At 44.2% G+C, this 12370-nt stretch overlaps 2 protein-coding genes across 2 annotated transcripts; one reads left to right on the top strand and one right to left on the bottom strand. All coding sequences in view use genetic code 11, as the record gives it.

Annotated features, from left to right (window-relative positions):
- Positions 1-489: 489 nt before the first annotated feature.
- Positions 490-894, top strand: EGR_08689 (hypothetical protein; the record flags this gene model as incomplete). The annotated part of the gene is made up of 1 exon (XM_024497938.1): positions 490-894. One exon carries the CDS (start codon positions 490-492, stop codon positions 892-894), a length of 405 nt encoding a protein of 134 aa, XP_024347663.1.
- A 1101-nt stretch (positions 895-1995) lies between these two features.
- Positions 1996-10501, bottom strand: EGR_08688 (hypothetical protein; the record flags this gene model as incomplete). Its single annotated transcript, XM_024497937.1, has 8 exons — positions 1996-2264; positions 2336-2611; positions 5466-5587; positions 7428-7493; positions 7777-8035; positions 8104-8299; positions 8375-8449; positions 10436-10501. 8 exons carry the CDS (start codon positions 10499-10501, stop codon positions 1996-1998), a joined length of 1329 nt encoding a protein of 442 aa, XP_024347662.1.
- Positions 10502-12370: the final 1869 nt, after the last annotated feature.

The following is a 12370-nucleotide window of genomic DNA, read 5'->3' as shown; positions in this document are numbered from 1 at the left end:
GGTGGTGGTGGTGGTGGTGGTGGTGACAGAAGACGACCCGTGTTCTCTTCACATCCCCGACTGGTGTGCTTCACGAGTACCTGGGTGACACAGCATCCACTCGGTGACTTTGTGTAAAAACAACACGATTTGGAAGTGGGAAAGCTTGTGCGGCAATTCCTTTGCTAATTTGCCATCATTATTCCGCCACACCGAGGGTGTGAAGGCGGAATGACGGAATATTGATGATTCCAAATTTGTGGGCAAGTTGACTGGAGAGTGGATCACTCGGTTAGTTGTGCCATGTGATGAGCACAACCACCACTTCAGTCAACATAACGCTGCATGTTGATGGAATTTGCAGTGTAGACCGAGAAGTGCCACCATAGCAATTGAAATGTCTTCTCGAGTACTTAGAAGTCACCCAGTCACAATGTCCATTTGACCAGCATGTGCGTGTGTGTGTGTGCATCATGACTGCTAGTTGGCAAGTTGGCAAGATGATGGCAGATGAGTCACCTGTCGACAGCCAGACGTGGGAGTGGGAGACGGACACGTCTGGTCAGTGGCCACATTGTCACTGTCCAGTCGGACAATCAATACTTCCACCACGTGATTGCTCCCATGACTCGTGTGTTGGCCAGTCTCACCATCCTCCTCGCACTGCTGTGTTGGCATCTAGCCGAGGGTGGCAAATTCCTTCACGACGTTTGCATCTACGACAAACTTCGCTATGATGACAGTCGTGATGCGTACTTCTTCTACACGAACCCGAAGCGTTCAGAGACGTTGGATGTGGAGTTGACAAGGGAGGTGTTTGAGAAGGGCAGCTTGGAGGTGGAGCAATTGAAGTGTCGGTTGCAGAAGCATTTCATTCGTGAGGAGCACAGATTGTGGATTCTGTGTTGCAAGTAAGTGCTCGTGCCGCCACTGACCATCAAGCAAGTTCTGTTGACGTGATGGCACTCGTGAGGGGGTGCCTTCGGAGGGAGTGAGATGTTGTGTTGGACAGATATGTGAAAGGCAGTGTTGCATTACTGTCTCTTTGCCTCTTTCATAAAGTAAATCTTGTATAATCGGAGTTCGCCTTGAAAACTGACGCGGGTGTTGCCAAGTGGTGGAGAGCGATGTGAGATGGTGGTGAACACGCGGTGAGTGAACCAGAGGTGAATCGACGTCAGACTGAGTGAAGAGAAACGCAGCCGTCTAATGGGCGTTGCGGTGGACGGGTGAATGGATTGATGGATGGGTGCGGGTTGGATGGATGGATATTTTCTGGATGGATTGAGGAAGTGGGTGGAGAGGTAGATTGCCTCATCATGAATTCGGCGTGCGTCTGGTGGGCATAAAAGTGGCGGAGGTGTGGTGGATGAACTCATCCACCCTGTAATTTGACTGACTTCCCTCATGTGACTTGGTGCTTTTGAAGAGTAGATTATCTTCTCAAACGACAGCATCCGACCTGCATCGCTGACTTGTAGACGACGCTCTGCTGCGCTTCGCTTTTCGCGCATTAGCTAGCCTCATTCCCACCTCCTCAAGTGCCTCGTCCGTCCCTTCGATGGTGTCTCGAGCTGACGTCTGCACCAAGGTATTGGCGTCATGTGGGATTGTGCTTCAAACACAATCTTTCCAATCACTCGTGCTTCCCATCCTCGTGGTCTCAAGGGAGCCAATGCTTCCGAAATCTGGCTTTGTTGACAGGAACAAGGAAGTGTACACTGCCATTAAGGCAAAGAGCTCGACAACAAAACGCGAAATGGATTGTAATGTAGCTACCGTGATTGTTTGCCCTGTGATACCACAGGTTTTACATTTCATGGCTGAATGGTGGTCTATGAAATACGAGATGGTTGTACTTTCAGATGAACCCGATCCTAGATGAAGTGTGCAAAGCAAGGCGCTGTGCTGACAGTTAAATTTGGGGTCACCAACACGAATGGAACACACTCGATGGGTAATTGAGATGAGTCAACAAGCTTGCCTCATTGTTTGAATGCGGTCAAGCACATCTTGTCAGAAAGTGGATTGGCTTTGTGAACCGCGGATGAGAATGGCTCCTGACAATGTGCTCATGGACACACGTAGATGTATCCAAAGACCCAGACAAACCAGGCCATGTCTTTTCGGTGTGATTTTGTTCTCATCCTTCAATTCGCGGTGCATTTCAGTGTTGTGGTCGCGTCTCGTGGCGTTGGCATTAGAAGAAGGGGAAGTGCGTAGGTACGGTGGGTGTGTGGTTGGAGCCATGCAAAGAGCCAGCACGGACGTTGCCGCACTGTGGACTGAATGACAGTTCCGACTTCTGTTTTGTGTCGTCATTGTTCCTCCTCCACCAAGTTGTGGCTTCACTCACATCTGTATGCTGTCAATGCCAATAAGAGCCACGCCAACCGTTGACGGATGCCTCGAATGGATCCACTCACACTCCAACTGATGGATGATGGCCAAGGAGCATCGTGGTGGGAGGCCTCTCGTAGATTCCAGTCCATGTCAGTAACTGGACGTGTGCTGTGTAGATTCTGAAGAGCTTCCTCACCCTCTACACTCCCTCTCTTGAGGTGGTTTGGTGTGGGGAAAGGATTTCCATGGATTGGAAACAGCCGAGTTGAGGACTGAATCACGTACTTTTCTGAGATGAATTGTCGAAAAAATCTGAATCCATTTGCTCAATTCCAATTTACGTGTAATACAGCTGTCTCTAATAATCGGTATTTTCACCGAACTTAGCACCTTCTTCCGCGTTTAGCTAACTAGTGTGAGTAGATACGGCATGTGACCAAACTTCGGTCTTCTTCTGCGTTGCGTGTTTGCCGTTTCGTCAGTTAGAGTGACATCAAGATGTAGAAACTGCCCTTGCGGAGGAAATACTTCTGAATCGGGTTGGGGAGAAGGTCTAGGTTAGAATGCACTGATAAATTCACAGGTATGCTTGGAGATATCAAAGTGCCCAAGGATATGAAAAGGGCGTGGTGCGATATTTCTGGAACCCCTCTTTAAGTCTTTCATTTGGGTTACCTTCGTAATCAAATTCACGCATGACATTTCGTGGAATGATTCAACCACTGCTCTAGTCTTTGCGTCTTCGACTGACCCTGTGACCTTGAAACCCTGATTTAATTCTACCTTCGCCTACTTCAGTCAGCTTTGTCAAAATCTGCTTGTAAAGTTTATCAGGGCGGCTATTACTTACAATATATTACTATATTGGAGAATTAAAGTCATGTTTTTTTTTTCAGTTTTTATACTAAATTCAGCACATGTTAGCCGCACTATCTCCTCCAACTCACCTCTAGCTGGATAGAACCCAGATAGATATGGCTGAACAGCACTAAAGTGAGGAGAAAGGTTCAGGGAGAAGCAGACCCAAAACCTTAATCCCACAAAATTATTTTAAATCCCATCCTTTCATGTTAGTGGTCTTACGACCAGCCATGAGGATACGAGAAGGCCAGCTCATTTCCCTTCTTCTAATACAGTTCCCAAATAGGACAGAACACCAGTTCCAGTGGGTTCGCCAAGCGGCATCAGCAGCGTTGACCTCAGATGCCCTCTCATTTGCACGCAAATTTGATGACCGGCGTGACTAGTTAATGGCTGTCTATCCAATGCAGCTCCGACGTCCTCGTGATGGCCAACGCGAGAGGTTGACCAGGGGAATATCCGGGGCAGCTATGCAATGCCCGATTTATTTGTTTAACCCTTCGTCTTGCTTATGCGGACACTCAAGACTCGGCCATGGTGATTCCGCTGGACGGGATCACCGAGCCGTGTCAGTAGCCCCTCACGGCCCTTCTGTATGTCGTCTGCCCTAGTACTATGACACCTCTTAACGTCAGGAAAGAGTTGGGGTACTACGATCGCATATTTTGTTGCTATCTGAGATCCACTTGCTTAAAAAAGGCATCATTTAGAATTTTTCCTCTGTAAACGTACAATTTCTTCCCAGATAAACTACAACAAATGTGTCTTCCAACAGTTTTGCACCACGTGATGTCAATTGCTTTGTTGACTCCCTGTGATCAACATGTTGAAATGCTAGAGTTCTTTTGCCTAAAAAGTCATACTTTAAGTACAGATGCACTCAGATGAAGAGATTTCTTGAGGTTGCATAACAGCCAACTTTCCTTGATTGTAGTAAAGCCACTTCTTTTTTAATCAACTAGCAGACCAAGGTGGTTCCATTTTATTCGCTTTTTGTTACTTGTCATTCTAGCCAGTATTTGCCAAGTTCCATGACCCACTTCTAGGAGGTAAGAAAAGATGCGTATTACGGCAAGACCATTCAAAAAGTAGATATTCTTCGCAATCATAATGCCATCATTTCATTTGCATACCCTGATTTTACAAAGTGAGCACCTGGGTGCCCGACTAACTAGCCTCCTGCATGTTGGGTAGACAGGAAACACGTCAGTCTACGATTGCTCCTATCCACCATTAATTTGCTGACTATTTGAATGGATCTCCCCATTGAAAGGTGACTCATTAAGAGGCTGAACAATCCTAGGACAGCTTTCCTTCGTCTCCAGGGCTTAAATTGCTGCCGCCATTGATTTGAGGCTCGTTTCAGTTCGAAAGGGAAATAGCGCAGCAAGAATTTGTTACGCGCCTTGTTGATGCCTTCTTTGCTTCAACACTCAACTCTTCTACGCTGGTCAAAAACATGACTGCATCACCTCTAGAATGAGTGCGCTCACCGTTCCTACAGGAAGCTTAACCACTTGTGCAATCTAACGGGTGTGTCAACAGTTTCTTCACTGCAAAAAATGTCGTAGTGGGGTAAAAATCACGAGGGTCAGGGTTGACGCCAATAACTCCGGGGCATGGCCTTGAAACGTTGAAACTACCAAGTTCTCATCGCCGAGCTGTCCATGAAGTCTTCTGTGCCAGAGGAGATGACTTCCTTAGCCAGAAACTACAAAGACATCGGAACCGCACCGGCCCACATGTGTGGCAACAATTAAAAAATCACACTTGGCACGCACTACCACGTGTAGTGCAGCCACGGTGGCATCCTGTCGTACAATGTTTAAAGCTGGAAGCACTCGCTCGCCTCACAATTTCCAAGGTCAGGAAAAAAGGCGGACTTCTGAAGGTTTGACAGGTAAAAAACAAACCATTTCTGGCGGTTTGTTTTTGTCCCGCGCCTAATTGTATCCACCCCAGTGTCACACAAAAGCAATCGCCTCTTAAAGATAGACTGAGGCAAACACTGGGGAAAACAAAAGGACGACAGAAAGGAAAAAATACATTTATTCAATCTGTTTACACAGAAAATTGTTTACGGTTAGAATAAAGCGAAAAAAGAAGAGGAAAGCCAAGTCATATAGAAGGGGAGGGGAGGGGAGGGGAGAGGAGGGGAGGGACGGGGGATCCTGATGAGATGTAAATTCAACCGGATGTCAGTTTAGCCTCTAACCGTTGAAGTGCCTGCGAAAGGGACTGGAGAGAGGCAACAATTTTTAGAAACTCATTTCTACAGTCACCTTCTCCAGCTTCGTTACTGTTGACGTAGGTGTTTCTGTTAATAATTCCCACTGAGTCGTCCAGTGGAATGTGCTGAAGACGGTAGCAGAGGTAAACCACGGAGATAGTGAGAAATGCCAAACTGGAAAAGAAACAGAGCTTTAAATTTAGCCCTTCCATCATATACTGGAAATATCAAATCGTTAAGAGCGAAATGGCAAGGCTCCATGGAAAATGACTGACATCCTCCGAGACTTTCACACCAAGTCTTACAGAGCGGAATGATGACTTCCTTCGAATCAACACCGCTAGCAAGATATCGCCAGCGATGCAGTCTTTGAAGTTATCCTGCTTAAGAACTACAAATAGACTAGACTCCTCTCAAAATAAGAACATCGCACTTCTTTTCTACCTTTTAAAAAGACACGATTTGGCGCAAATGGCTACCCAAAACTGATAAAGAGCACGAGGTCACAGCTGCGACCTCGATAACGAGCACAAAAAACTAGGTGGTGAACAATACGTTCTAAAGAAATTTTTGTAAATAAAAAGTACGATTAATTCCAGATCGATGTTCAAAAGGGGATAAAAAAACAGAGGAGAGGGTCGGAATCTGAGGCGAGCCCGATTTTGATAAGACAAAAAAGAAACTGTTACGTCGCCTTTAGGGAGCGTATGCAAACTACTTTCCATTTAGTCTACATCGTTTCACAAAACACCCAGAAGCCATGCTCAAAAATAGGGGCAGTTTTAAGCACATTTGAAACAATTCAATGGGATGCCAAAAACTGAAGCAGAATTAAGGCGTGAGAGATAGTGGAGGGGGAGGGTTTTGGCAGGTAACAAAGTGAGAAACTGGGGCAAAGATTGTAAGGCAAAAACAGCATCAAAACACCATAAAAATACGATTCTAAGTACCGGTAGATTAAAAGACTCTCAAATGATACGAAATGCGAGATGAAATCCCTGTAAAAGATAAAGAGAGATTCGACCAAAGAAGAAAGGAATTAACAATGGGTTGCTAAAAAATCGGCGGTCCTGATTAATTAAAGCACCCAAAAGGAAGGCCAATTAAGCGATGGATCCTCGAGAATGGAGAAGTGCCGCTATGGCAACTTACTTTCAACCCAGCAGAATGAGTAAAGATATGTGGGAAATTTAAGGGCCAAAGCCGAATGGTACTTGTGCAGCTTTGCACTGTCTAAAGCGGAAGCCATACCATTGAGTCGCATTTGGTTGTGCTTCGAGTCTTGAAGAGACACAGCTAAGCAAGTTCCGACACTCCTCGAAATAATTAGTATTTATTTATGCAACTTATCAACTAGAGAAGCCAGACAAAGGAATCGTTGAAGTCATCCATAGCTCCTTCTAGAACTTCATGCATCGAGGAAGTCAGTGAAATGTCGATCACTCGTGAAACACAATTTAAAAACACTTCGTCAACAGAATGGCAAAATGAAAGCATGAAAAGTGCCTAAAAAGCCCAAGAATAAGGGAAGAGGCACTGCTGAGATGAAAAATATACGAGAAAGGTAATTGAATCCGGACGAAAAAGGATGGTACTCTGGGCAATCTAAGCAGTAAGTGCTAAAAGGCGTGGTGAAAGTGCTATGAATACTGAAATTGGGGAAAATAAGAACGATATCACATGATCACAAAACAACGATGAAGAAACCGACGACACTTAAGAGTAGAAAAAACCTCTCTCCCACACAAAGGAAATAAGTTGCTGCTGGAAAAAGTCGTAATCAGCGGTGAGGGTGGTACATTCACAACACACAGGACAATTAAACTAACGATTTCAGCCAACAAGGTTATGAAACACAAGCGATGAGGAAACAAATTATTTGCAGAATGAGTGGAAAAATACCAAAAATTCCCTTCGAAAAATTCACCTTACTACTACCTTCCACACGTTGCTTCGAAACCGCTATCTAGATCCTGAACAAAACTGTCAAACTCGGAGATCTGCTGGAACATACCGTCTTGGATAAGGACTAAGGAAAACCACAGAAATCGGAATGCCACCAAAAACAACTTTTGACGGCCTGAAGATAAAAATAAGAGAATACAAAAACATAACACACTCTAGTGAGGTCGTAAACTATGGGGACTAGGAGGAAAGCATCGCAGATGCAGTTCCAAGCAAGTTCATAGGTGGTTCAAATCCATTGTTAAACCCATCCGCTACCGTTTTAGATCACGCTTCCCAGATCAGATATCAAGACAATTGTAAAAGAAAATTGTGGCAAAATAAGCGCTTAAATAGGCGAAAAACGACTTTGGGCGCCATGAATTAGTCCAACCAAAAAGCCAAAGGAGAATACTAACACTATGTAGGCGATAAATTTGGTAAAAGCTCGGGGGGGTTGAAATCCAAAGGGAGTCGCCTGCAGCGAGCTGGTTGCCATAGCAACAGCGAAGCTAAGGATTCGGGTGAGAAGAAGGAGAGGAATGCAGGAGGCTTTGTAAGCCACATCGGAAATGGTCGATAGACCGCCGCTGCTACCACCGTCACCAGTGATAGACTTGAAAGCCAAAGGGTCAGCTGGAGACACAGATTGTCGTGCAGAGAGCCCATTTTTCGACCCTAGAAAAGATACTTGAGATGAGAAATAGCCACAACGATGCACAAATCGGAGCAAATGGCTGACTTACTAGAAGGTTTGGTTGGAGGCTCGATGGGTAAGAGGGGATTAGAGGCCTTTTCATTGACCAAAACGGGTGACTGACGGAAGGAGGGCTTAGAAGAAACACCGGAGTCCCCGACAGGATTCGGCTTTTTGGTTAGTCGGAGGTAGTTAGAAAGGAAAGCCACACCGGATTCACCGACAAAGTCAGTGAACGAGTGCTTCTAAGACCAAGAAGAGAAAGATTCACAACATAAAATGATGCATTCGATAAATTTCACAAAGGAAATCACCCTAACCTGATTGTAGGCATATATGTTAACACCTGAGGAATGTGTCTCATAGCTTTCCACGTCTTCAAGTCGAATAACCACCTAAGGAGGTTTAAAAATGCTTAAAACTATCTTACCTGAAGATTTTTCAGTTTGCTTTCCACAAAGCAGAGGAAATTACTGGTTACATACAGCTTTCCATAACTTGAGATGAGGTGCGAAACATACACGCAATTGTCGAAGAAACTGAATCCATCCGCTTAATTCGAATTTACTTGTGGTACAGCTGACCCTAGTGATCGCTATTTTCACTGTACTTAGCCTTACATCCAAGCAGTGGAAGTATGGCGCCTTATTCCTCCTTTAGTTAACTGGTGTGAGTAGATACGGCATGTGACAAAATTTAGGTCTTCTTCTGCATTGCCTCTTTGCCTTTTTGTTATTTAGAGTGACCTCAAGATGTAGAAGTTTCCCTTTGAGAGGAGACACATTTGGAATAGGTTTGTGGAGAAGGTCTAGGTTAGAATGCACTGATAAATTCACAGGTATGCTTGGAGATATCCAAGTGCCTAAGGATATGAAAAGGGCGTGGCACGATATTTCTGGAACTCCTCTTTAAGTCTTTCATTTGGGTTACCTTCGTAATCGAAACAGTCCATGACAATTTTTTGAAAGATTCGATCCTTCCTCTTCTCTTTGAGCTTTCTGCCGACCTCTAACCCATACACGTCGATGTTTATTCCATGTGAATCTGTCTAGTTGCACCAACATGGACAGCATAGGTTAACACGAGAAAGGGAGGCGGAAAGGGTATTTAGTACTCATCCTGCATGTCGATCCACAATTCATACCGAGGTTCTCAGCAGCTGCACTACCCCAAGTCTCTCCCAAAATCGTGAAAAGTAGTAGTAATAGTGGTAGAAAATGCATTAATAACGTACAGGCAAGTTGAGTGGCTAATGGCGTAGCCTGCGGACCTTGCCTTTCAGCGGAAGTACTTTCTCCCGAGATTTAAGCACTTGCACAATCAACAGCCGAGCTTAACAGGCTACCATTGGCGTATTCCTCAACTGTGGACCCAAAATTCCTATAACAATTATAAAAAATAGACATGAAGTGAATTAAATAATGCCATTATTGAAACACTTCTAGTAAGCAAATAAAATTTTCTTTGTTTACCGCTCAAAGATAATGTAGAGCCTTGAGAATTCTCGATAGACGAGGGACATAAAACTAGGGCTAGAGCCTTTCATCGAAAGGACAGAAGAAGAGCTTGAAACGCCCTTTTAACCACAATGGGAGGTTTAAACAAACAATCAAAGTGTTACATAATCTGACTCTCCTTTTGATCGTCATTACTGGCGCTGCACTTAATCATCCTTCCACGTCAGCCATCACGCCACTTGCCGACTAGTTACGCCAGTCATCAAAATTTTCATGTAACTGAGGAGATATTTTGCCGCAACCTCACTACACTCATTTGACAATTTTACCGGATTTGGAGTTCTATCCTGTTTCTCAACTGTACTGGGGGAGGGGGAATGTGTAGACCATCTGGAATGTCCATCGCTAGTCGTAAGGACACTAGCCCCAAAGCCGAGCTATCTAATTAGGAGCGGGGCTAAGAACAGTCTTGCTGGGCGAGGTTTGCATCTATTTCTCCTTGCCACCTCATTCTCACTTCAGTGTTGCCCAGTCACATGCCCATATGGGTTTGAACCAGTCGGTAGAGAGGTTGAAGATGTATTGTGTGTTCACTTAATTGACATCTTCATACAGGTACTGTAGGCGGTTCTAAAGAGAACAAATCCAGATGGTTTACAGCTAGTGCTGCGCCAAATTGTAATAGCAATCGGACAGAACACGGGACTGGGACAGTTACTGAGGCCTATCGTCGTGTTCAGCCCTCCTTTAGGAGGTCGTCACAGTCTCTTTAATCTACAGCATATGCTCTTCCTCCGAAGTGTTAAGGATTATCGTATAGTAGTAGATATTAGAGTAGTCGACCTTTTGGTTCTGGTTTGCCTTACCCTACTACTAATGTAGTGCATACCGTGACTACGTTAAAGACGCGTGAGGGCATGATACTTGGACGGAGCACGTATTGCCGACGTAGAGCAAGGCTGGGGGCTGCAGGCCTGGCCAGAAAGCCATGCTACTTAGCGGAAGCACAAAAGCGTAGAAATGAACCAATTACAAATTATTGCAATTTACCTCTCTAAAAGTGTCATTTTGGCAATTTTTAGGAAAACTACTTTGCATTTAGCAGACCTTTCTCTAAGAATATGTGACTAGGGCAACTAATCAAGATTGGGGAAGTTGTCGACTGCACTAAATAAGTACGCGTCTTTTAATATAGCCAATCTACCCTTGCTTGAATAGATCTGGTAAATTTTATGGTGATCAATGCTCTCTAAAAGGAAAAAATTATTTTTACTTAAAAGTTGCAGTAGCTAAATTAGAATATTTTTTAAAGTTGACCAAACTGTCGCACTCACCGACTGTAATGAGGCCCATCTCCTGTTTCCTGATTCGTTGATGCTTCGTAGGGTAACCAAATAAGCTGTTGCCGTTTCTTTTAAGCAATAAAATCAAATAAGGCCCAAAAGCTACCAGAAACATTTTATTCGTTGAATTTGGCACCACTCAGAGTCCATTTGCCTTTATTCATGGTGATATAAGTTTTTAGCAAATTTTTCCCTTCTTGTATAACGCTTTGAGCCGTAAAAGGGAGCAACATAGCTCTGACTGCTCCTATTTCCTTCTCTCCCCTACTTTCTGCTCATGTGTTCTGATTCACCAAGTCAAAAGACGATAATCGTCAGCTGAATAATTATTATCCATGCGGACGCGGAGGGTGAAGTAGAGACAGCATCTCCGACCCTATGAACCTACGCACCTTTTCCGGGACAATTGTTAGGTGCAGAGCTTGAGGTCATGGGTCATCTTGTAAGACTAAACAGTGGATTTCCTGCAGAGGGGTTAACTGGGTCTGGCTTTTTCTTATTGCTCAACTTTGAGTTGTAAATTAAGGGGACGGACAGACTGTCTTTGCAACCGCTTTGCTTCTAAAAAAATTAAGAAGAATTTAAAGTGGGTAAATGCAGTTTCAGTGCACTCTATACACAAAAGATGACCTTCAGGAGGTGAAGTTGCTGCTGCAAAATAAATGTGAAGTGAGTGGGTAGTGGGTAGACCGTTGGCTAGACCTTGCAAGTTAAAAGTGGATAAATCATCTCTATCTCACGGTTTAGTCAATTGGCAAGCAATCCAAGTCAATGAGAGAGGAGAAAAACAAAGTAATGCGTGGGTTTATTTTGAACGCCTTTTCAGATGAATTCGGTGCAAACGAAATGAGTCAGACGGTCATCTTTTGGTGATAGGTAGGGCCCTCCTGTTAAGAATTAACATCCATGCTGAATGCATTCCAGCTTTGAGTGATTTAATATCGCCACCGAATCTTCTCCAACCGCTGCACACACATTGAGGAGAGACTTGGAAATCTGAGCCCAATACCGTGATACAGACAAGTTTGAATGACATCAAATTGTAGAAGTACGACAAAGCACGTTTTTCTGTCAAGGTCACTGGGGATGAAAGTGAATCCTCCGCCGCCATCACAGAGGCACGTCAAAGAATCTAAATTGAAAGGCGCACTTCCAGCCAGGAAGATTGGCATGATCCATCAGCTGGTTGACTTAGGAGCATGTTGCAAAATCTAAGAGTAATTTGAGATACTTGCCGTAGGCACTAAGGTACCACTGTGTCCTCAAATACAAACACGATTCTCAACCGAATGAAGGGCAGAATTACTTTATCATACCTCTTAACGACACTCCATAGATTGCGATCGAAGATAAAAACACACTCACTTAAACAGCATCTGACATCGTAAACAGAGCTTTCAAGAATCGCTAAGTAGTAGAGATATTACTCCACTATTATAGCTAATTGGTAGGATAAAAAGTATAGGAGGATAAATAGACAGGTATGAAATTGTCTGCTTGCTCTCCATTTTCATAA

The sequence above is a fragment of the Echinococcus granulosus genome (genome assembly GCF_000524195.1).
Source record: "Echinococcus granulosus chromosome Unknown EG_S00115, whole genome shotgun sequence".
Taxonomy (NCBI): Eukaryota; Metazoa; Platyhelminthes; class Cestoda; order Cyclophyllidea; family Taeniidae; genus Echinococcus; species Echinococcus granulosus.
Note: the sequence above shows the minus strand (reverse complement) of the source record. Positions and strands in the feature narration are given on the sequence as shown.